This window comes from Sphaeramia orbicularis, chromosome 19 (genome assembly GCF_902148855.1).
Source record: "Sphaeramia orbicularis chromosome 19, fSphaOr1.1, whole genome shotgun sequence".
Classification (NCBI taxonomy): Eukaryota; Metazoa; Chordata; class Actinopteri; order Kurtiformes; family Apogonidae; genus Sphaeramia; species Sphaeramia orbicularis.
Window position 1 is genome coordinate 43,039,295 of NC_043975.1, and position 25,237 is coordinate 43,064,531.

Below are 25,237 nucleotides of genomic sequence, written 5' to 3' on the forward strand. Positions count from 1 at the left end.
TGCGAACTGGGTTACTCCCCTGGAGGTGACATCACACATAAAGCTGGCATTTGTAGCCGGGTCATGAGCCACTCTGTACCAGGAGAACTCCACGATGGACTAGGATCACGCACTACATCTCCAGGAGGGTCTTTGCCTCCTCCCAGTCCAGCAGGGACACCTCAGCCCAGCCCCAGCCTCACCCCCACCCCCACAGCCACACCCTGCTCCGTTTCTGGCTCCACCCAGCCTTACTCACCCTCGTTTATACACCTCAAGAAACACAAAGCCGCCTTAGCTGCAGCTCAGTCCAGATGTAACTTGTCAGGTGCGTCCCCGTCTGTCACAGCGGGAAACCCCCTCACTGTGGATTCAGTTGACAAAATTCACAGCTCCCCCCCTCTACCCACCTCCACCCAAGCCTCTTCGTCCTTTAATGACAGCAGCAGCTCAGTGAGTGGCAGCACAACGCCGGGCAAGTCCAGCCCCCTGCCCAACGGCCAGTCGCCCGCATCCGCATCGACCAGCAGCAGTCAGCCCAGTAACTACCACAAACTGAAGAGGCCTGGTTAACCCGGCACTCAGAGGAGGACCGCAACACCACAGCTACAACCAGCTCTACTGGGACTAAAGCAGAGAAAGTGCCCAGTAGCAACAGCAACAACAGCAGCAGCAGCAGCAGCAGCAGCGGAAACACAAACACCACCACAGCCATGTCAGAAATGATAAACCCTGCACTGTCAATCTGAGCGCTTCCACTTCAAGTGAGGTTGAGATGAACAAAGAGAGTGGAAACAAAGGAGAGAGGGAGCGGCACCCCGATGAGAAGGCAGCTGGGGGGAGGAGGAGGTGAGGAAAGGAGGCGCCATCCGCACGGCGAGGGAGCAAACGGACGTATGACTCCGGGTCAGACAGCGGCGGCGACGACTCGGACACCAGCGAGAGCAAGATGGCCGAGCCAAGCGTCAGCCAAAGCCCACCTACAAGAAGAAACAGAACGACACGGCTAAAAAGAATGGAGACGACAAAGATGAGGACGACGTCAAGCCCAACGGGATTTTCAGATCGGCAATGGAGAAGACCAAGCTCAAACTGGCCAGCAGCAGTAAGTCTGACACCATACATGTCACTGTCGACCCAACACCTGCTCAACACTGTTTCCATGGCAACAGGATCAGACACATCCGAGAGAGTTGTCTCTAAGCTCCATATAAATGTAGATAGAATCACCCACATTCCAACAAAAAGGGCAACACAGAAATTTGAACGAATAAAACCATCATGTCTTTTGACATAATGATGATTATAGCTGATGTTTTATAAAGTTGGAAAAACTGCTTTTTAATACAAAACCAAGAAAGGCACTTTTATTGGCATAAATATGTGCCTAGTGAATGTAGATACATGTCCAATTATCATTAACTAGACTCACATCAGCTGTATGGGTATTATCATTTACAAAAACTAACAAAATGACGATAACTAGAATTGTAAAAACATTTTCATTAACTGAAATAAATAAAAACTATAATTAAAAAGAAAAAAAACGATAACTAACTGAAACTGTATCGTGTGCTTACAAAACTGACTAAAACGTATAAAAATTATAATTAAAATTCCCTTCGTTTTCATCTTTGTCAATGTCAGATTGATGTGAAATCGATTTATTTCACTCAAGCAATTTCAGCTAGCGGCACCATACGGTACTTCACAGTCCATCACTTGGTTTAGAATAGTCTTCTGGTCCAAACTCTACCTGGAAACATGGAGACTAAAGTTGGGAGAAAGCAGTAGAGTCCTGTCTGGGATTTATTTGAATACGATGGAGAAGAAGAGAAAAGAGATTAAAAAAACTAAAACTAAACTAAAACTAAGCATTTAGAAAAAAACAAAACTAATAAAACTAGCAAACCTGCTCTAAAAACAATCAAACTAACTGAATTGGAGAAAAACAAGTCAAAACTAAAAAAACTATAATGAAAAATCCAAAACTATTAGAACCTTGATCAGCTGGTGAAAGTGCGAACTTCTCAGTTCAGTATATAGTATCTATGGTGCAGTTCTGTCATTAAGGGGCAAATCCATTTAAGATCTAATGTGTGAAATCATGTATTTACAAACCAATTAAAAATCAGTGTTGTAAAAGTACTTTGGAAATGCTTCTGATATTAGATATTTGACATTTTTGACATCTAAAGTTTTAAAGGAGTCTTCTAGTTTGTGTTACTTTTGTGAAAACCTCCACATTTGTCCACAGTGTAAATGTAATGTGTGAAAAGTACTGACAGACTATTGTAAAAGTGCAGACCAGCACTATGTTACAACCTTTTTCATCTGTTCATATAACTTTAGGTCTGTTAATGACTTGATAATGTCCATAGATGGAATTCCCCGTTCTGTGCTGAAAGACTGGAGGAAGGTGAAGAAGCTGAAGCAGACCGGAGAGTCATTCCTACAGGACGACTCCTGTTCAGAAATTGGACCCAACCTGCAGAAGTGTCGTGAATGCAGAGTGATTCGCAGTAAGAAGGGGGAGGAGCCCACCCACTCCCCCGTCTTCTGCCGCTTCTACTACTTTAGACGGTAAGGATCTCGCTCAAGCCATTTCCTTTCCCTTCTTGCATTTTTATAAACTCCACCCATCTGCATCTGCCCCACCAGGCTTGGACACATTTTGTTCAAACATCAAACAATACGGTGTAGTTAAATCTACAGTTAAAGCTGCAAAAAACCCCAAATGATTGTACTAGGGCTGCACGATTAATCGTTAAAAGATTGTGATCTCGATTCACACATGTACGTGATCTCATTTCTAAACATGGATGATTCTTAATCATTTTATTTCACAGCTGCATTACAAACAAATGTCCACAAACGCAGAACCGCCCCCGCCTCCTCCCTCAACCAATGGTAAAGCGTCTTTACAACATGTGACCCTGCTGCTGTCGGCTGCAGTTGAGTGAGGAAAGAGTGAATTAGAGCGGAGGAACATCTGCAGTAAAGAGAGTGAAATGGATAAAACCCCAGTGGGAGGGGCCAGAGTCACCCACCTGACCTGGTGTCCAGTAAAGGCTCATCGGATGTCATTCTTCTTTTCTGTCGTCCAGATCCATGTCTTTTCACTTTCACTTCTCTGACTTCTGCTGCTGTTCTTCTTCTCCTTTTCTTTTCTTTGTTGGTGACGATAACTTAGCCTTTAACCAAGAATTAAAAGTCTCACCATCTCCAAAAATTTTGTATAGAATAATTCCATTGTACTTCTGGGAAGTTTCTTTGAGCTGCGAACTTTCACAGATCAGCTGATGTCGCTTAGCAACCGGGACCATAAGTGACCAGACTACTTGCGGAGTGATACGAAAAATGTGAATCAGAGATAAAAGAACCCATTCTCCTCGACAGCGGTGCAAGAAACATTTTGTGAGAAAAATCGTGCCAGAGAATTGTGATCTCAATTCTAAGCAAAAATATTGTGATTCACATTTTTGCCAGAATCGTGCAGCTCTATGTTACATGTTGCTTTTTTTATATACACTTTTGACAGATTTATTTATTTATTTATTTTTAAACAAACAGACAATAAAACAAATGCAAAGACATAAGCAGAGTGTCACCAAGCACAGACAGGGCAGTATCTAAACTTAAAGTACAACAGTACCAAAGTGGGTCAGTGAGTCCCAGTATGATCCCATCATGATCAGAGGGTGGAGTTAGTTTAGGTACTGTCCTGTTTCAGTCCAGGTCCCATCATTCACATTTATTCTCATGTTGCATCAGGTCATGTCCACATGTGTAAAATGGTTCCTCTGTGACATCACTTTGTATTCATTATGGAGTTTCATACATTTTGTTATTACATGTATTTAACGAAATACATCCACCTACAAGTCTACAAATATAAACATATGTACAGACTGTTGTTACACGCAGACAACTACATATTAGATATACATCCACCTGCTGGCAGGTTATGCGTCCACCATTTTCATAGACATTTGTGCACATTTTCCTGGAGTGCATACTTACACATGTTGATAATGGAACACACAGATGTTGACATACATGTGTATTTTAGTTACATGTTGCTTTTCAGTCACAGAAAACTACAGATGAGACGACAGCTGTTTGGATCCAGACTTCATGTCCTAAATAGAAGACATGTATTATTCATCTTAAGGGTAGTACAGTATGTACTACCTCCTTCTGTGTTCTCCCTTAAATATACTAATTATTTACTATGAAAGCACTTTGAACACACACAGGGGTTGGAGAAGCAGCAGAGGATGCAGGCTATTGGTCTGACAGAGTAAATATGTCCAACAGGATTTTCTGCTCTAGAATCCTTCCCTCTTTGACTCAGTGCTGCAGTGAATCTGTCTCCGTTTCCATCTCTAACTGTCAGTCTCTCACCTTCCCTCCCTCCCCTACCCTCCTCCGTCTCAGTTTGGATTTCATTAACATTCTCTTGAGGTGTCTGGGTTATTTCAGGACGACAGACGCAGTGTTTACATGTGGAAACTGTGAGTCACTGAACAGAACTGGATCATGCTCTGCTCTCAAAACCACAAAACACATTTACAACTGAAGGATGCAGATCCAGGATGTTTATCAAGATCCAAAATAAGAGGAAAGGAGTAGTTTTATTTATTTGATGGTTGTATCCGTTATGTCCTCTGTCATGGATGGATGGAGACTGTTTCAGTAGAGGTGATTGTTTCTGTTTTTAACTTACGGTTTCAATTTGCACTTGTAAGACTCAAATTGGAAATGCTGCAAATTTGGAAAGAAAAAAAAAAACTTGGGAAATGGCATTTTGATTATTGATGAATGCAAATAAGTGCAATAGAAGATGTAATGAATAATTGTTTGTTTTTCTGTGTGTGGGCCAGTGTTTACAGAATTAACACAAAAAGCAAATAGAAATGACATATTTGATGTATTAAATACTTCATCTAACTGGGACACTACTAAACAATGACGATGAAGAACCACCTTTTAATATTAGTATGAGAGCGGTAGATGGAAACATGCATAAAGTCAGATTCCCTTGGGCCAAGTTGCTGAAGATTTAGGTTAAAAATCAGATGGAAACATCCCAGTGATCTGAGTGAGGCTGCAGTTTCGAACTCTTCTGCACATAAAATCTACATTTTCTGCAAAACCACCCAAAAAGTGTATTTGAAGGTGCAGTTTTTGACATCATTGGGCAAATTTTATTTAAAAAACCTGGCTTTTTGAAAACAAATTCCCCTTGGTTTGTGCAGCTTGACTTCACAATAGAGAAAAAACTGTCCAGTGTAGGAATGTAACGATATGCAAATTTCATATCATGGTAATTGTGACCAAAATTATCACGGTTATCTTTATTTTCGTGGTATTGTTGAAATTGTGCTCAAAATGTTCAAAAAGTACTAATACACACTGAAAAAATTTAACCAAGTTGTAATTTGAAAAAAAAAAAAAAAACAAGCAAAAAAACCAAATAAAATATTGGCACAATGTACCTTCTGTTGGCAGAAACATTCAAATATTAACCCTTAGTGGTCTGAGCCTTTTTTGTCCGTTTTTCAGTACTTTTGGTTTTGCCTTTATATACAATATAAACAAATGTTTATTAACCCATTTTTGGTATCTTTTTTTTTCAGCACAACTTCATCTGCATCATCTGCCTATTTTTTTTCACTTTAACCTACTATATCAACAAAAAAGGACAGAAAACACAAAAAAATTATAAAATCCGATTTGAAAAATGTATATCATTTATTGCATAAATACGCAAAGATGCTTAATGAACCTTTTCAAAGACTTGAAAAGTGAATATTGGTTCCAAATATTAGGTATAAAATTAAAATTGTAATAAATTAAAACTATACTCAAATATTTGACATAAAAGCAGATCTTTACATAGGCGTTTTTTCCCCTAAAAGTGTGGTAATCAAACACGGTTATCATGACAATTAGAATTTAAATGGGAATACTAACCGTCTGCAATTTTACCACGGTTTATCGTTATACCGGTAATCGTTACATCCCTAGTCCAGTGTCTATTTGACTAATTAATCTGGATGTGAGAACATCTGTAATTGTCTTTACAGTGTTTGTGTCCAAAGCATGTCGTCTGTTCTGAATGTGAATCAGAAACACTGTTGGGACTCAGCTCTGCTCTTTTTCTTCTACACTAGTGTTTTCATAGGCGTTTACTGTGCTGCACTGGCATAGTTCTGTAAAGTACCAGATGGACTAATATCTGATCTACTGTTCAGCCTGTCCTACAGTAAAAACGGGGTGATCCGGATGGACGGTTTCTCCTCTCCAGACCAGTTTGATGATGAAGCCCTGGCCCTGTGGGTCCCAGGGGCCATGGAGGAGAGTCACCTGGACCAAACCACTGCCAAGTACATCCTCAGTTTCATTGGAGATAAGTTCTGTCAGATGGTGGTGACGGAGAGCACAGCGGCTTCATGGGTCAAGAAGGACGGTCAGTACTTCCAACACAACAACCAGGTTTGCTACAGGGGTCCAGCAGGGTCTGAAAAGTCTAGAACAGGGCTGTCAAACTCATTTTAGTTCAGGAGCCAGATTCAGCTAAATTAGATCTGCGGTGGGCCGAACCAATAAAATAATAACATAATGATATATAAATAATGTCAACTCCAAACTTTTCACTATGTTTTAGATTGAAAAATTAAATTTACATTACGAAAAGGTTTACATCAGCAAACTACCCTTTCAAAAGATGTGAATAATATGAACAAACTGAAAAAATAAGTGTAATTTTAACAATTCTCTGCCTCAGTTTATCATTTACACATGTACATTATAACTTACAGATCACAGTGGATCTACAAACACACAAAACATTTAATAACAGGCAGAATATTGTTAAAATTGCACTTACTTTTCTTAAGACATTTCAGGTTGTTCATATTTGTTCAGGTTATTCACATTTTTTGCGAAATTATACTTTGTTTTCGTGTAAATACATGAAAATATTAACATTTACAAAGAGAAACATTTGGAGTTGTCATTATTTATAAGTTATTATGATAGTATTTGACTGGTCCTGCTCACTGGAGATTGAATTGGTCTGAATGTGGAACCTGAACTAAAAGAACTGTTAATATCTTAGCGTAATTTTGCATTTCACAAATTCATCCCAGGGCTGGACTGGACCCTTTGGCGGGCTGGATTTGGCCCCCGGACCGCATGTTTGACACCTGTGGTCTAGAATATACCAATCTGCATTTAATACTGTAAAAAAAGTCTTAAAAAGGTATTGAATTTGATATTGTAGGTCTGAAGTTATGTTCCCATAAATGTGTTTAACCCATAAAGACCCAGAGCTACTTCTGTGGCAGTTCTTAAATTGATTTTTCTTAATATTGACCCTTTCTTAAGTGATTTATCACCACTTTTGTACTATTATCCTCTGTATTTTGTCTCAGTGTAATCATGTATTTTCCTGTATTTAATTCACTGATCATTTAGATGTTCATAAAAGCTCAGATTAAAGTTGATGGTTCTTCTATCAGAAACAGCTCAAACTGAATAAACAGTGTCTTTTTCAGTCCAATCTGTCATTAACTGAACATAAACCCAGTGTGTCCATCCTGGCATTGATCCAACTCCATGGGTTTGACTGGGAAATCAATGTTGGAGAAGATGACGGTGTTTCCACTACGGAGCCTCTGAACATCCAAATATGGTCATATCTGATGAAAAGATGAAGAACTGTATTTTACATGGTTAGGGTTATGGATTGACATGGATTGATACGATTAGTGGATCAACAGGAATTAAACAGTTTAGATCAGTAGATGGTTTAGGTTGAAGGAGGACGTTTGGGTCTTTATGGGTTAAAGGTGGACATTTGGGTCTGTAAGGGTTAAAGGTGGACATTTGGGTCTATAAGGGTTAAAGGTGGACATTTGGGTCTTTAAGGGTTAAAGGTGGACGTTTGGGTCTTTAAGGGTTAAAGGTGGACATTTGGGTCTGTAAGGCTTAAAGGTGGACGTTTGGGTCTTTAAGGGTTAAAGGTGGATGTTTGGGTCTTTAAGGGTTAAAGGTGGACATTTGGGTCTGTAAGGCATAAAGGTGGACGTTTGGGTCTTTAAGGGTTAAAGGTGGATGTTTGGGTCTTTAAGGGTTAAATGTGTTGATTAAAGCTATACCGTATGATGTGGCATTTTTACACTTTTCTTTTGTCATCTTAAAATGCTCCTAATAAGCGTGTGTCAAACTAAAATGTAAAAGAAATCCACCAGGTATTGAAACTCAAAAATGTTTAATTCTCATATATTTCTGATAAAAGTCTGACCAATTATTTCATTCGGACCGAATAAAATGATTGGTCAGACCTGGCTGAGCCTCCTGTCAATCATCCATTACGGCCGTCCAGCATCCGATCCATTATCGCCGTCCCCACATCCAATATGTGTCCCTCTGAATCTAACGCTTCACTCGCGCTGCTCCTCCTGTCATTGACCACAGTCTCCTGTCTAGGATGTGTGGTGATAGAACTCAAATGCACATGTGGAAGGGAAAAAACGGATTTATTAACAGAAACAACAACTAAGGGAAACAAACAGGAGTCTGATGAATGAAGGATGGAGATAAAAGTCTGTAAGTCTGGTGTACTGGACTAAACAGACAGGTCTGCACTAAGGTCAGCTTTTATGACTGTGGGACTCATACAGGTACATGTACTTGGTGTCACACAATGTAGGATGATGTAGGATGATAAATGTGTGGAGTATGAAACCTCAAATATCCACGGAAAATGCGCAGAGGTCGCTCTTTCACAGTGCACGCGCCCGTCGCCTGGGCACCTCATCTCCGTGGTGCAGTGAAGACACTGACCCAGCGCTGCACATACCAGACCCTTAAATACAGGGTCTACTGATGGAACAGGAGCCGCGGCAGGTGGATGATGTATCTGATTACTGAGGGAGGGGTCCGCGGACACACCGAAGCGGACCGAACCTCTGCCTCTGCTTCCTCCGTGCGCACCAGGTGAGAGGGGGAGAGAGGAGGGGAGCCTCAGAGTTCAGGCAGAGGGATGTGGGCGGGGCTTTGGACAGAGGCGGGTTGTTCATGTTCAAACTTTTACTAAGTGTTGTGAGAAATGCCACATCGGTAGGTATAGCTTTAAATGTCCGAGCTGCAAAGAAAGTAACATTATTCGACTCAGTTCCACCCATTCTAAGCTACCAAATTATATTGAATTTAGGAACCAATTGTCTCTAACTTTGCAGCCCCCAGTCAGAACTGACTTGGAACGGTGGGAATCAAGGCGTTGGAGTAAATTAAAAATTTTCCTAAATTCTAGGGGTCACGGATTTGAAATGGGTATTAAATTCTGTACTAAATGTCTTAAAAAGGTCTTAAATGTAACTTGTAACCTGTAGGAACCCTGTTATTAGTGTTGGCATCAGGTCTCACATTTTGGTGATTTCCTCGTGTTTTTTTTAGCCAAGCTGGCATGGAAGCGAGCGGTCAGGGGCGTCAGGGAGATGTGTGACGCCTGCGAGGCAACGCTGTTCAACATCCACTGGGTTTGTCAGAAGTGTGGCTTTGTCGTATGCCTGGACTGTTACAAAGCCAAGGAGAGGAGCTCCAAAGGTCAGTGAGGACACACCCACCTGTCACTACAGTTACAGCCTTCAGTCAGTCACACAACAATGGAATGAATGATGAATGAATGAATGAATGAATGAAATCTTTATTTCGAACATGTCAACAGTGAAATCAAAACAAAGATCAACCAACTAAATATAAGTACTGGTACATAAATGATTGATAAGCAACAAACAACAAAAATAGATAGATAGATAGATAGATAGATAGATAGATAGATAGATAGATAGATAGATAGATAGATAGATAGATAGAGATAGATAGATAGATAGATAGATAGATAGATAGATAGATAGATAGATAGAAGAAGAAGAAGAAGAAAGAAATAAAACAAATGAATTGAAAATGTAAAATCACATTATGAATATATTTACATTTCCAAACTATCCAAATAACCTGTGAACCTGACATTTGTTAAAATAAGTGCAGTTTGGCAGTGTTCTGTCTGTTCCAGGTACAAGGATAACCTTTTTAAACACATATGAGGAATTTAAAACTACAGTAGAACCAAACAACAACACAGAAGCTGCAGCTAAAACCAAGAAGGGACAATTAAATCACATTATAATTACAATTTAGTATTGTGTTAAATTAATGTTGGGGTTAAATGTGTATTTTCATCTTGTCATATTTACATTCCCTTTCACGGTCCTCACTCTGGGTTTTTATCCATGCTGCCTCAGAGGTCAGTGGGTGAAACTTGGACAGGTTTGATCCTCTGTGTGGAACAGGTTAGGTCTCCAGATGAACTTTCATAGTAAACCTTCAATAGTCAAATCCACTGGTTGGATCAGAAGGTACCTCACTGACTCTTTAATCCTGTTTCCACTGAGAACACATTTATTTCACCTCTACCTGATGAAAGTAGGAACATGTTTCCACTGCATCTGTAAAAAAAGACTCAACTAAAACAAAGGCATTTCAATCTTACCGTTTTTGCAGTAAAATGAAGTCAATTAAACAAAAAAAAAGGCTATTAATTACAAAGACAGTGACACTAAAGTGGGTCGGTATTGCCGCATTTCCACTATGTGGTACCAGCTCAGCTTGACTCGACTCGACTCAGCCTTTTTGAGTTTCCATTACGAAAAAGGACCTGGAATCTGGTACCTGGTACTAGTTTTTTGGTGTCACCTCTGCTGAGGTTCCAGGACTGGGGAACAGATACTAAAAGGTGAACACTGCAGACCACTGATTGGTCAGACAGAAGTTTACAGTAAATATGTTGGTAGGTTAATACACATGATGACAGTCTGTAAAACTACACCACAATCAGTCGAGATTCAGTCTTTGATGGCCTACGTAAAAATTCAGCATGCTTGATGAGACAACATGCAACGAGCGAGTTTATCAGCAACTCTGAGCCAAGGTTCTAATAGTTTTGGATTTTTCATTATTGTTTAGTTTTATTTAGTTTTGACTTTTTTTTCTCTAATTCAGTTAGTTTTAATTTGTTTTTAGAGCAGGTTTGCTCATTTTTATTAGTTTGTTATTTTCTAAATGCTTAGTTTCAGTTTGGTTTTAGTTTTTTATATCTTTTCTCTTCTTCTCCGTCGTATTCAAATAAATCCCAGACAGGACTCTGCTGCTTTCTCCCAACTTTAGTCTCCATGTTTCCAGGTAGAGTGGGGACCAGAAGACAACTGGAAACCACAAGTGACAGACCGTGAAGTGTCGTATGGTGCCAGCAGCTAAAATTGCTTGAGGGAAATAAATCAATTTCATATCAATCCAACATTGACAAAGACGAAAGCTAAGGGAATTTTATCCATATTTTTATACGTTTTTGTTAGTTTTGTAAACACACAATACAGTTTCAGGTAGTTATTGTTTTTCTCTTTTAATTCTAGTTTTTATTTACTTCAGTTAATGAAAATGTTTTTTCACTTCTAGTTTTTGTCATTTCGTTAGTTTTCGTTAACGATAATAACCTTGCTCTGAGCAGACACGGAATTAACGCACCACATTGCTATGACATCCGGGTACTGTAAAGTCGGTAGTATCCTGTAATGGAAATGGTCTCCAGGAATAGGACCTGGTACCCGAGTGGAGCCGAGTCAAGTCGGTTCGAGTTAGTGGAAATGCGGCATATGTTTGTTTTTCTCCACAGATCTGAGGCCTAATGCCACATGCTCACAGTTCTCTTCCTCCACTCGTGTACGTTGTGTGTGTATTACTCATCTGTGTTTTTCTGTGTCCAGATAAAGAGCTGTACGGCTGGCTGAAGTGTGTGAAAGGCCAACCCCATGATCACAAACACCTGATGCCCACACAGATCATACCTGGCACAGGTAAACACATACCTTATGGAAATGGAAAGTCCATTTCCAAAGAAAACAACCCATTCACTGTCACCCTGGGTGACAGTGAATGGTTTGTTTTCTTTTTCACATATGTTGTTTCTTTTTCACATATGTTTTTGCTTGATAGTAGGTTTTAAGTGTTCTTTGACTGTTTCAGTGCTGACTGAGTTGGTGACTTCCATGCATTCAGCCAGAGACAAACACAACATCAAGTCTTTCTGTCCCTGCACCAACAAACAGAACCTCCTCACCAAACTCCCAGCCACAAACGGAGTCTCCCAGGTAACACCGGCCCACCTCCCCCCTGGGCTCAGATAGGCTGCAGTTTACATTTAGCTCTGCAGTGTTCCAGGATGACCTTTGACCCCTGACTGACCTCTGTCCTCCACATCCAGGTCCTGCAGAACGTTCTGAACCACAGTAACAAACTGTCCCTGGTCAAAGCAGAGCCTGGATCTCAGCAGCAGACTCCAGACCAGGGAGGAACCAAAGCAGAGACTAATGGAGGAGGAGGGGAGGCAGCAGCCCGGCCAGTGATGCAGGAAGTGCCCCCGTCACCCCCCCAGAGTCCCAGTCCCCCCTGCACTTCCTGGCCAACCTGGCCGAGCAGAAGTCCAGAGAGGAGAAGAAGGGTGAGGACAAGTCCCATTATTCAGTCAGTGGTTTCATCCATGGAATCTGAACTAAGGTTAAGGTATTTAGAGCTGCAGCCATGGAGTACTTCTGTAATCGAGTAATCTATCAATCATTTTTCTTCAATTCAACAATTAGTTGGATAAGTGAAAAAAATAGTAAAAGTGTGGAACAGACGTGTCTGGAAATGACAAACAACTGGTTCTTTATTCCAGAACCAACTGAAACAACAACCACAAAAAGTATAAAAGTAAAAGAATATTAAAAAATATATCTAAATAGAAATAACAACAAACCAGTCCAATGACATCAATAAACAATATGTCACTACAGTCTTCAACACATTTGGATCCAACTTATACCAACTCAACATGGAACTAACATCCAACTAAAATAAAGACACATATTTGTAATACGTTAAAAATGATTGTTCTTTCCTCCTTGTTTGTCCCCAAATAAACATCCTTTGCCTGTAAATATTCATTACAGTACTCATTCGAATGTTAATCATGATTTGCCAGCACAAACTGTCTTTACTTAGTTGAAATTACTGTCCATGTGTTTTCAAGCTGATTTTTTTGTCTTCATCAGATCATATTTCTGTTTAAAACCTACCTCCTCTTCCTCCTGTACTGTTTTTTTTTCTTCTTCAGTTCTTTTTAGTGGTTGACGATAGTCTGTAAAAGGTTCCAAACCCAAACACCGTTCTGGACGGAGACAGTTCAGTTCATTAGTCATGGGCGGTTGCTCAGACCAAACTGCAGCGTACTGAATTAACACTTTCAGTGCCACGGGCCGATCAGATCGGCTTTGGAGAACACGCCACATTTGTGTACAAACAAACCATCCACCCCCATTTCTTTCTCACATTTCGATGACGTTCTTTCTGTGTCCCCCTTTTGAGACCAAGCAGACGGGAATTTGAGGTCACGCGACCGAATAATATTTTTATATCTTTTTAATGTTTCTTATTCTCCGGTGTTTCATCAGAGGGAGTCCTCCATGCCTGGGGGCGGCTGTGGACTCCGGGGCTGTGGCGGCGCCTTCTCTCACTGGGGTCCGCTCCTTTCTGGTGGGTGAGGGTCCCAGTCGGCCTTCTCCCACTAGTTGGGATGCGGGGCTGTGTTGCTGGTACCTGGTCGCCGGGGTCGGCGGCTGCCTCCTGGTGCGGATGGCTCCCTGAGACAGCGCCTCCTAAATTGATGTTTTACTTTTACTTGTACATTTTTGTTCTGGTCTACCCATGCTCAGTCAGTCTTCTTAAGTATGTGTGAGCTTGTGGGTTTGCATGTATATGTGGGGGTGGGTGTGGGTGGGGGGGCGGTACTGATTTTTAAACTGATATGTAAAGCACTTGTGCTACAGTTTTTAATGTATGAAAAAGTGCTATATAAATAAAGATTATTATTATCATTATTATTATTATTATTATTATTATTATGAATTATGCAAATTACGATCAATAATGAATCGGCTGCGTCTGGTGCGTTTTGGATCTAATCAGCAATCGGTCGGATGTTACCGAGCGGTTTCCTGCAGGATTCTTCAAATATTAGGAAAACGAACGCGAAATACTGAAAAACGGCCAAATTCTGTGGCACTTTAAGGCTTATTATCCCCTTAACTGTCTGGCACTTAAAGAGTTAAGCAGACAGATGTGAAAGCGCCTCATTAGTTTTTGTGTATTCCACCTCCAGTGGGAGGGGGGGTTCCTTATCCCATCTGGTTCTGTTTGTCTGACAGAAAACAAGGAGTCGTGTTGCTCAGTAAATCAGTGAAGGAGGATAAGGATGGAGACAGTCCTGGAGGTGCTGCAAGCAGTGTAAGACCACAGCCCTGGTCTCCACAATACAGAGCAGGGCTCCACCCTGAGGGACCTGCTCACCACTACCGCGGGAAAACTCAAACTGGGATCCACCGACGCCGGCATTGCCTTCGCTCCCCGTCTACTCGACTGCATCACAGGTATGTTAGGGCCACACAAACCTCCCATCACAGGAGTAAGGCTGGAGATCCTTCCGGTGTCCGGGTCAGCATATTAGACACACTTTGAACTTCAGGTTTTAAAAAAGGTCAAATTATTTTTCACAATTTGTACTGGGTTAAAATTCAAAAGTTGTTCATTTTGCATGATTTTTAACCCTTTCGTGCATACTGGTCACTCCAGTGACCAGTTATTCTCCAGCTGTTCTCTTTCACGTATATTCATGGGTTGGTTGTTTTAGTTCCATATCAACCGACACAGTAGATGCTCATAGCATCATCACATACACTCACATTCATACCATTACTGTAACTTTGCTGTTCTAGATAAACCTGATCTGCAGTACATGTTTGAGTGAAAATCAATCGCTAGTTGTTATTAGACTGTAATTAACAGTTTTCTTAACCCTTTCATGGATATGGGTCACTACAGTGGACAGCTATTCTCACGCTGTTCTTTCATATATTCATGGATTTTGTTGTTTTAGTTTGATATCAGCCAACACAGTGGACAGTTATGCACCATCTCATACACTGCAATTCATACAATTACTGTAACTTAGCTGTTGTTGATCTGCAGTAACATGTTTTGACTGTAATCAGTTGCTAGTTGTTATTAAATGGTAAATGGACTGAACTTAATAGCGCATTTTCTACACACCTTCATGTGCCCAAAGCGTTTTACAATTCCTACACATTCACCCATTCACACACACACTCATACACCAGCGGGCAACTGCTGCCTGGCCCTACTGGGAGCAATTTAGGGTTCAGTGTTTTGCCCAAGGACACTTCAACACGTGGACAGTTGGAGCCAGGATTCGAACCGCCAATCCTTTGGTCATTGGATTATCCACTCTACCAACTGAGCCACAGCCGCCCCATTAGATTGTAATTAACAGTATCTTAAAAGGTTTTTTTGTATATTATCTCCATGAAGCAAGTACAACTAGTATTAGGGTATGTTAAAATGTGAGAAAACATCATATCAGCTGCATTAAAAATGTTTTTATTTCATAGTTTTCACACTATATCACTTTCTGTTATTGTGTTTTAAATACATGTTCTTGCTTCAAAAATTAGTGGAGTGGACATTTTGGAACTCCATAAAAAAATAGGGTCATTAAAAAATTTCAATCACATTGGGGTTTTTTTTCATGCCCTAAAGAGGAATATAAACACTCAGGAAAAAAAGTCTTGACTAAGGTTCTCATAATTCATGCATCGAAGGGTTAAACAAAAGGGGTTTTTTTGTTTTGTTTTGTTTTTTTTTCTTCTGAACTGGGTCCAGTCACAGTCACAGTCATCAGTACCTTCTCTGACTAAACTCCTCCTACGGTTCATTTCCATCTGGATCATTCCACTCACTGTTCCATTAGTGGCTGGTGTATCCCACAACAGTTCATACAGCCGACTGTCTCCATGACAATAACAGTAGCACACACAACTGAACCCTCATTTAAATAGAGCGATCTCCAAGACTTTGACCTGGTGTCGTTAGGGCAGGAAATCTGAGTTGATCACCTGTGACACACAGATCAATAGCGCGTGCATTTTTTTAGTGCAAGCAAATTTGTGCCCATTATTTGCGATCTTAGTAAATCAGGCCCTAACACCTTCTCTGAGGTGAGTAAAAAATGTGCATTGACACATTTTAGATTTTTTGACCTGGCACAAAAATAACAATGCATATTAACCAATGTTGCTGTTAATCATGGATAGAAGTCATGCTGCAAAATCTACAAAATTAGTAATCACATTTTTATGTATCATAGTGGGGGAAAAAAACAACAAACAAGCGTTTTGGGGGGGTTTTGGATCAAAAATGTGGTTTGTTGATATCAGAAAAGGCATTTAAGTATAAAGTATGAGTCACTGAATATTTGGTATTTTTGTTGGTAGTTAAAAACAAACTGATGAAAAACTTCAGGTCATTAATAGAGCACACTGCAGATTCCAGACTGTGGGTGGTTAGGACAGGCCTCCTCTGGGTGGGATTCCACATGATCAGTCCACATGTGTCAGATACTAACAGGAGCTGCCGGACCCATATGTTGGGTCCGCTTTTTAAAAATGAAAATCTCAAAATATTCTGTCTTCGCCCTTGTATATTCAGACTCTTTCTCCTATTTTTTTCTGTCATATTTGAACTGTTGTTGCGGTTGCTCCACAGCCCGGTAAAGGCGGCCGCACCATGCCCAACATACTGGACGACATCATTGCATCCGTCGTTGAGAATAAAATCCAGCAAGTCGTCAGAACATCACTAAATTATCATTAAGCAAGAGGCCGTCACCCCAGCAACAACAGCAGCCCTACCCCCGGTGGTTACTGAGGACACCAAACCTGGACAGGAAGAAGGCGTCGCCCATCACAGCAGCAGGGCCGGAGGAATCCACCAATCAGTATCCAGACATTCCACACTGTTGGTTAAACAACAGACGCCTTCTGTGGCTCAAGACCACCGCAACCAGAACAACTGGAAACTGTTCAGAGAATGCTGGAAACAAGGACAGGTAGGACAGCGGTTGTCATGGGTAACGGTAGCTGTAACAGGGAGCTGATAATCACTGTGTGGTTTTGTGTTCGTACAGCCTGTGTTGGTGTCAGGGATCCACAAGAGGCTGAACTCTGGACTGTGGAAGGCCGATTCCTTCAATCAGGAGTTTGCAGACCATCAGGGAGACCTTCTGAACTGTAAAGACCAGGTGGTCTCCAACTCTGGAATTAAGGAGTTCTGGGATGGATTTGAGGACATCACCAGTGAGTCCAACTGTACTTTAGTTTCATTCATTCGATGGCTGTTGGTTCAGTTAATCAAACCGATGCATTAGTGTAAAAGTTAAAACACATTAAACACATAGAATCAGATCTATCTATGTTTAATTTGACAAACAAACTAAAAGAAACACTAAAGCCAGATTACATGATCATGACATTAACCATAAAGACCCAAACATCAACCTAAACCACTGACTAATGTAAACTGTTTAATACCTGTTCACTTATTCTATAGTTGATTCCATTTTTGATATTAAACCCTCAACTTTAACCTGAGCTTTATTGAACATCTACACCGATCAGTGAATTAAATATAGGAAAATACCTCATTACACAGAAAAACTGCAAAATACAGAGGAGAATATTAGAACAAATGATAATAAATCACTTAACAGAGGTTAAATAGAGAGAAAAAATAGGACCAATGGCCAGTAGCTTACCAGACAAATTAAAAGCTTTTGGAAATGTATCCAGATGCCATTTATTATCACCCAGTTACGTGTATTTAGTATATTACAGAAATAGACCATGTTTTGCTCATATTCCACTCAGATCTGTAAAAAATTCAAATTCCAACCTGAAATTTTTCCCCATAAGAGCCCATGTTAAATTTTCCGTAAGTTCCTGGATCCAGAAGAAGATCCTGATCAGCATGTGGGCCATTATGTTTGGTCATCTCCCCATCAGGGCTGGACTGTAGAAATTTCAACTTGATATCATTTATATTTACTGAGTTATTGCATCGATCCACTTCCTATCTCTTATAATGGGGAAATTTTTCAAAGTCGCACCAAATCCAGAATCAGATCCGGATTCAAATAATTTCACCTAACTTTTGTTGACATCATCATAAAGAAGCTGTATACCAGTTTGAAGTCAATGGGAATTGTAGTTTCAGAGAAGAAGATGATTGAAAGTTTTGAAACAGACGACAGACAACGACGACTACGGACACTGCATGACGACGATAGCTTACGGCCTGTCGCCGGTAAGCTAAAAATCCTCTGTGAAACGCCACAAAAGTAGCACTGGTCTTTATGGGTTAATTATTGTCAAATTAAAATATTACGTGATAATTTCCAAGGAAAATCAGAGACCCTTTTTAACTTCTGTGTGAAAGAGCCACAGAATGACAACGGAACAACAAGCAACGTGTCTGTACCAGACAGACTGTCAGAGGAACCAGAGGAACCTATTAGAACCAGAGAAACCTATCAGAACCAGAGGAACCTGTTAGAACCAGAAGAACCTCTTAAAACCAGAGGAACCTATCAGAACCAGAGGAACCTGTTAGAATCAGAAGAACCTATCAGAACCAGAGGAACCTATCAGAACCAGAGGAAACCTGTTAGAACCAGAGGAACCTGTTAGAACCAGAGGAACCTATCAGAACCAGAGGAACCTTTTAGAACCAGAGGAACCTATTAGAACCAGAGGAACCTAATAGAACCAGTGGAACCTGTTAGAACCAGAGGAACCTATTAGATCCAGAGGAACCTGTTAGGACCAGAGGAACCTAATAGAACCAGAGGAACCTATTAGAACCAGAGGAACCTGTTAGAACCAGTAGAACCTATTAGAACCAGAGGAACCTATTAGGACCAGAGGAACCTATTAGAACCAGAGGAACCTGTTAGAACCAGAGGAGCCTAATAGAACCAGAGGAGCCTAATAGTACCAGAGGAACCTATTAGAACCATCCACTGACCTGCTCATTCTATTGTATTGGATCACATTGACTCGTACTGTGTTGAATTAAATCCTTTTGAATTGTACCTGTTCACCCTCCGTTCCCTGTATCTGTCAGGCATGAATCCCATCAGCTTCAGCAGTGGAGATGCTCATCCAGACTGTTTTCACACCTGACATAGACAGTAACACTGACGCACAGTCAAACCCACATGTCCATCCTTTTTCAGAGCGACCAAAGTCCACAGATGGAGAGCCCATGGTGTACAGGTTGAAGGACTGGCCATCTGGAGAGGAGTTCATGGCTCTCATGCCCTCAAGGTCTGTACGCGTTCTACAGCTGTTGTACAAGGTTGTCCAAAAGAAATACAGGACATACAGATCAACTAAAAAGACAACCGAGCTCAAACCAAGTCTGTTTTTTCAGGTATGATGATTTGATGAAGAACCTGGCCCCCTCCCAGAGTACTCGGACCCCGAGTGAACCTGAACCTGGCCTGCCCACCTGCCTCGTTCTTTGTCAGACCGGATCTAGGACCAAGACTCTGCTGCGCCTACGGTAGGAAACGTGTAAAACCATCAACCATCATTTCACTCACTCACCAAGGTCAGCTCAGTGACTGATGTTGTGGGTCTGTTTTAGTCCGTTGTGGAGTCGCAGGCATCTAATGCCGCGTTTCCACTACGTGGTATCAGCTCGGCACGGCTCGACTCGACTCAGCCTTTTTGCGTTTCCATTACGAAAAAAGGACCTGAATCTGGTACCTGGTACTAGGTTTTTGGTATCACCTCCACCAAGGTTCCAGGACTGGGACCAGATACTAAAAGGTGACGTTGTGAACACTGCAGGACCACTGGTCAGAGTTGTCTGTGTGACCCATCCTTTTACAAAAAACAGATGCGGAAGTTTACAGTAAATATGTTGGTAGGTTAATTCACATGATGACAGCCTGTAAAACTACACTATGGTTTGTTGAGGAGGTTCAGAAGTAAAAATTCAGCATGAGCTTGACGAGACAACACGCAACAAGCGAGTTATCAGCAACTGAGCAGATGACACAGAAGTAATGCGCCGCATCACTATGACGACCAGGTACTGTAAAGTTAGTAGTATCCTGTAATGGAAACGGTCTCCAGGAATAGGATATGGTACCAGAGTCAAGTCGAGCCAAGGTCGAGCTGGTTCCACGTAGTGGAAACGCGGCATATCCTCAGAAATCTGATCATGTTAATCCAACATATTTTATTTTTTGTCTAAACCTTTTCCTCAGGTACCATCCTTATCTATCCCATCTTCTGTCAAGTATCTGTAGGACTCAGTTCAGTCATTGAATCTTCCATGTCCTTCAGATGGTCCATTCGTCTGTTAAAGCTTTACATCTGTTTTTCAGTCTTCTAACATCTTTGGGTTCTGTATCTATGTTTGTTCATGTCTGTTCTTGTGAACGTCTGAATCTGGTGTCTCATATAAAACAGATGTTGGATGTGTCAGACTGGCTGAACAAAGTCCAAATAGGTGGACACGTTGTAATGAGTGGTATTGTTGCAGGTGTGGCTGCATCTCAGGACCAGGACTTTGGGACCGCCAACCTCCATGTGGAGGTGTCGGATGTCGTCTCTGTTCTGGTCTACGTTGGAGTAGCTAAGGCAATGGAGTCCTCTCCAAAACTGGTAATAACTCCTCCTGTGGTCAAATGAATGACTGCACTGTGATTCTGTATTGAACACACTGTAAGAATATTCCTTTCATTTATAAAACACTTAAGCTGAGCCCCTGAGGTCTTCTTATTTACAGTGTGTTCTTAAGAGAAAATGGATCAGCAGAACTGTGATTCTTACACTGTTTGACATACTTGTGAATGTTGGGGTCTGATGTGGAACCAGTCAGAGTTCTCAGATACAGTGGTACCTTGACTTACCAGTTTAATTCGTTCTGTGGCCAAGCTCGTAACTCAATTTTCTCAAATTCCCTTTCAAATTATTTGAAGTGCCATTAATCAGTTCCAGCCCCCCAAAAACCACTCCAATTTCAGACCTAACTTAGAGGCTTCTGTGCTCAGGCTGATGCCTCTGTGACTCAGACCTGGATAAGAAAATGGATGGATGGAGAGTTTAGTAGGCTTTTACATGGAAATTCTACATTTGAAGATTATGGTGATATTAGGTATCAGAGTCATACACCAGGTCAGGTACCCACAAAAACATGCAGGGATGGGTAAAAAAAAAAAAAAAAAAAAAGCGAAGAATTGTCATGGGTACAGGTAAAATTAAACGAAATGTGGGCAAGCAAGGAAGTGAAAAAATAAAAGAAGATATGTGGATGAAAATAATTGTCAGGATATTCAATGATGATGATCATCTAATTGGACTGTGGTTGATCCACAAACGGTTTGTTGTATGAGTGATTTTCACCTGTTTCCATCCACCCACAGATGGAACTGAGCACCACATACTAGAGATTTAATGTGTGTGTTTTAGCCAAAAGTAAAGCCCTTTAAAACGAGTTACTGTGGAGATAATGTGTTTAATCACGAGTCGGGTCGGGTCACTTGTAGTTTAGAGTCGTCTTCTGGTCCCCACTCTACCTGGAAACATGGAGACTAAAGTTGGGAGAAAGCAGCAGAGTCCTGTCTGGGATTTATTTGAATACGACAGAGAAGAAGAGAAAAGATATGAAAAAACTAAAACTAAACTAAAACTAAGTATTTAGAAAAAAATGAAAACTAATAAAAACTATCAAACCTGCTCTAAAAACCAATTAAAACTAACTGAATTAGAGAAAAAAAGTCAAAACTAAATAAAACTAAACTAGAAAGAAAAATCCAAAACTATTAGAACCTTGATGCAGGTACAGGTGGGTGCAGGTTTGGACCAGTGGACCTGTACAGGACTGTTCAGTTTTACAGCTGTTAGCTCCTCCTCCTGCTGTACGACACAGTCCTGTCGCTGTCCAGAGGGGAGGTGCTGAAACACTCTGCTGCGTGTCTGGAAGAGGTGAAAAGGGATCAGACCCATGGTTAGGAAAAAGACATTTGGCCAAATAACTGTACAAAAAGGACAAAACACCAGCACAACACAACACAGATGTAACCACGGTAACCACAGGATACTTGGGGGATGTTGTGCCAACTAGCAGCGGCATATCTGAAGCTCACTTGTAACTCAAAGCAGAAAATGGACCAAGCACCGGCTTGTAACTGGAAACAGTCATAAGATGAATCATTCCTAAGTCCAGGTACCAGAGTCCACTCCAGTCCAGTTCAGTCTAGTTCAGTCTAGTTCAGTCCAGTCCAGTTCAGTCCAGTCCAGTAATTTAGTCCACTCCAGTGCAGTGCTGTCCAGTTCAGTTCAGTTCAGTCCAGTCCAGTCTGTGGTCTGCACTGAACCATCCATGTCCCTGTACTACTGTAACCACTCTGAGTCCACATGTCCAGGTCCAAATGTCCTCAGTGGTTCAGGTGTTTATGCGTCTGTGTGTGTAGGAGTGTTGAAGCGTCTGGAGGAGGAGGATCTGGATGAGGGGGTCCGAAAGAGGCTGAAGGACTCCAGCGAGACACCAGGGGCGCTGTGGCACATCTACCTCAATAGAGACATGGACAAAGTCCGCGAGTTCCTGCACAAGGTCAGAACTGTGCACTGACACTGATGAACATGAACATGTGGGGACAGAGTCCTCTAACCCCCCTATCCTCTCTGCCCCCACCTTCTCAGCTCTGTAAGGAGCAGGGATTGGACATGTCCCTGGATCAGGACCCAATCAGAGAGCAGGGCTGGTACCTGAGCAGGAAGCAGAGACAGCGGCTGATGGACGAACACGGGGTTCAGGGATGGACCGTGGTCCAGTTCTTAGGAGACTCTGTCCTCATACCAGCAGGTGCCATGCACCAGGTATGGACTGGTGACACACACAGGACGTCCACACTGTCCACACACAGATGGAGACAGACAGGGACGGAGACAGAGGCAGACAAATGGATGGAAACAGATGGACAGAGACAGACAGACAGGACGTCTACACAGTCCACACACAGACGGAGACAGACAGATAGACAGGGATGGAGACAGAGACAGACAGACAGGAATGGGCGGAGACAGACGGAGACAGACAGACAGGGACGGAGACAGAGACAGACAAATGGATGGAGACAGACGGACAGAGACAGACAGACAGGGATGGACAGACAGAGGCAGAGTGGAACAGACAGGGACAGACGGATGGATGGAGACAGACGGACAGAGACAGACAGACAGACAGACAGATGTGTTTGTTGTCTTTATAGTTTGTTTGTTCATTTCACTCAGATCATTGACTAAAAACCAGCTGTAGTTGGACTCTTTTCTTCGGAGTCTCTCGTCTCACCCTCGTCTCACCCTGGTGTCCACTGTGATGCTTTCAGGTCCAGAACCTCCACAGTTGTGTTCAGGTCATAAATGACTTTGTTTCTCCTGAACACGTGTCCAACTCGTTCCATCTGACCCAGGAGCTGCGTCCCACCAAAGAGGAGGTCAACTACGAAGACAAACTACAGGTGAGACACTCTGAACAGGACACAGATGGATGGGTTCAGGACAACGGTTTTGATTCTGTCCTCAGACTCACATTTCCATGTCTTTGGTTTGGATACTGCAGAATGTTAAAAATGTGTCCCCATTCCACTAGTGTCCCCTCCTGCTTAGCCCCCGCCCTTCACTAACTCTGTGTCCATGCAAATCAAATCAAATTTTATTTATATAGCGCCAAATCATAACAAAAGTTATCTCATGACACTTTACATATAGAGTTGGTCAAAACCAGACTCTGAGCCAATTTACAGAAACCCAACAGAATCCTCCAGGAGCAAACACTTGTGACTGGTGACAGTGGGAGGAAAAAACTTCCCACTAACAGGCAGAAACCTCGAGCAGACCCAGACTCCTGGAGGGTGGCTGTCTGCCTTGACCAGTTGGGGTTAAAGAGAGAGAGTAAAGGAGGAGAAAAGAGAGAGCGATAGATAGAGAGAGACTGGGGGAGAGGGGGAGGTAGGGGGAGACACATGCACAGATAACTGAACTAGAACATCTGTGGAACTACTGTATATAATAAACACTATCATAAATATATGGATAAGTGAGTGAGGACGATGAAGGAGAGGGGCAGGACCGCAGCAGGTCCAGAGATGATCCTGGGAAAACCTGTGAGGCAATAAAGCACAGAGACTCCAGGGAAGAAGTCAAGTCAGTAACATGTATTCACTGGGGCATAATAGAAGAGAAAATTAGGAGAGAAAAGGTCAGGGAGAAAGAGGAGCAGAGAGGAGGTCAGAGAGGAGGAGAAGCAGAGAGGAGGTCAGTGTATCCAGATGAGTCTCCCAGCAGTCTAAGCCTATAGCAGCATAACTAAGAGCAGCCTGAGCTGCCTAAACTATAAGATTCATCAAAAAGGAACGTTTTTAACCTGCTCTTAAACAGAGAGAGGGTGTCTGCCTCCTGGACTGAGGCAGGGAGGTGGTTCCACAATCGCAGAGCTTGAAAGCTGAAGGCTCTGGCCCCCGTCCTACTTTTGGAGATTCTAGGGACCACCAGTAAGCCTGCATGTTGAGAGCATAGTGCTCTAGATGGATTCTATGGAACTAAAAGCTCTTTCAGATAAGTAGGTGCCTGGCTATGAAGGGCTTTGTAAGTGAGGAGGAGTATTTGAAATCTGTCCTAGCTTTTACAGGGAGCCAGTGCAGAGAAGCCAACACAGGAGAAATATGGTCTCTGATACTGGTTCTAGTCAGTACACGGGCAGCAGCATTTTGGAAGGGCTGAAGGGTCTTTAAGGACTTTTTGGGACAGCCTGAGAGAAGTGAGTTACAATAATCTCGTCTGGATGTAATAAAAGCATGGACTAATTTTTCTGCATCGTTCTGTGTTAAAATATGTCTAATTTTAGTAATATTACGCAGATGAAAGAAAGCAGTTCTAGAAATCTGTTTTATGTGAGAGTTAAACGATAGATCCTGATCGGAAATAACGCCTAGATTCCTCACAGTAGTTTTGGTCTCCATGGTAACACCATTGACGGTGACTAGTTCGCTGGACACTGCATCCCTAAATAAAATGACTTCAGTTTTGTTTGAGTTTAACAGCAGAAAGTTGTAGGTCATCCAGTCTTTAATATCTTTAATGCACTCCTGTAGTTTGGCTAGCTGATTGGCTTATCAGGTGTAATGGATAAATATAATGGGGTATCATCAGCATAGCAATGAAAGTTG

The 25,237-nt window shown here is 41.8% G+C and overlaps 1 protein-coding gene across 1 annotated transcript in view; it reads left to right on the top strand.

The window, feature by feature from the left end:
• jmjd1cb (jumonji domain containing 1Cb) overlaps positions 1-25,237 on the top strand; it is a 334,742-nt gene that overhangs the window by 304,266 nt on the left and 5,239 nt on the right. Inside the window, 30 exon segments of the mRNA XM_030122304.1 lie at positions 2-538; positions 541-702; positions 705-926; positions 929-1,084; positions 2,361-2,562; positions 6,240-6,454; positions 9,448-9,597; positions 11,814-11,903; positions 12,073-12,197; positions 12,311-12,425; positions 12,428-12,547; positions 14,292-14,300; positions 14,303-14,349; positions 14,351-14,488; positions 14,490-14,513; positions 16,705-16,771; positions 16,774-16,797; positions 16,800-16,879; positions 16,881-16,986; positions 16,989-17,047; positions 17,126-17,294; positions 19,232-19,322; positions 19,429-19,453; positions 19,456-19,480; positions 19,483-19,560; positions 20,551-20,643; positions 20,646-20,672; positions 22,484-22,623; positions 22,713-22,889; positions 23,399-23,530. Of these exon segments, the coding sequence (XP_029978164.1) occupies positions 2-538; positions 541-702; positions 705-926; positions 929-1,084; positions 2,361-2,562; positions 6,240-6,454; positions 9,448-9,597; positions 11,814-11,903; positions 12,073-12,197; positions 12,311-12,425; positions 12,428-12,547; positions 14,292-14,300; positions 14,303-14,349; positions 14,351-14,488; positions 14,490-14,513; positions 16,705-16,771; positions 16,774-16,797; positions 16,800-16,879; positions 16,881-16,986; positions 16,989-17,047; positions 17,126-17,294; positions 19,232-19,322; positions 19,429-19,453; positions 19,456-19,480; positions 19,483-19,560; positions 20,551-20,643; positions 20,646-20,672; positions 22,484-22,623; positions 22,713-22,889; positions 23,399-23,530 (3,605 nt within the window).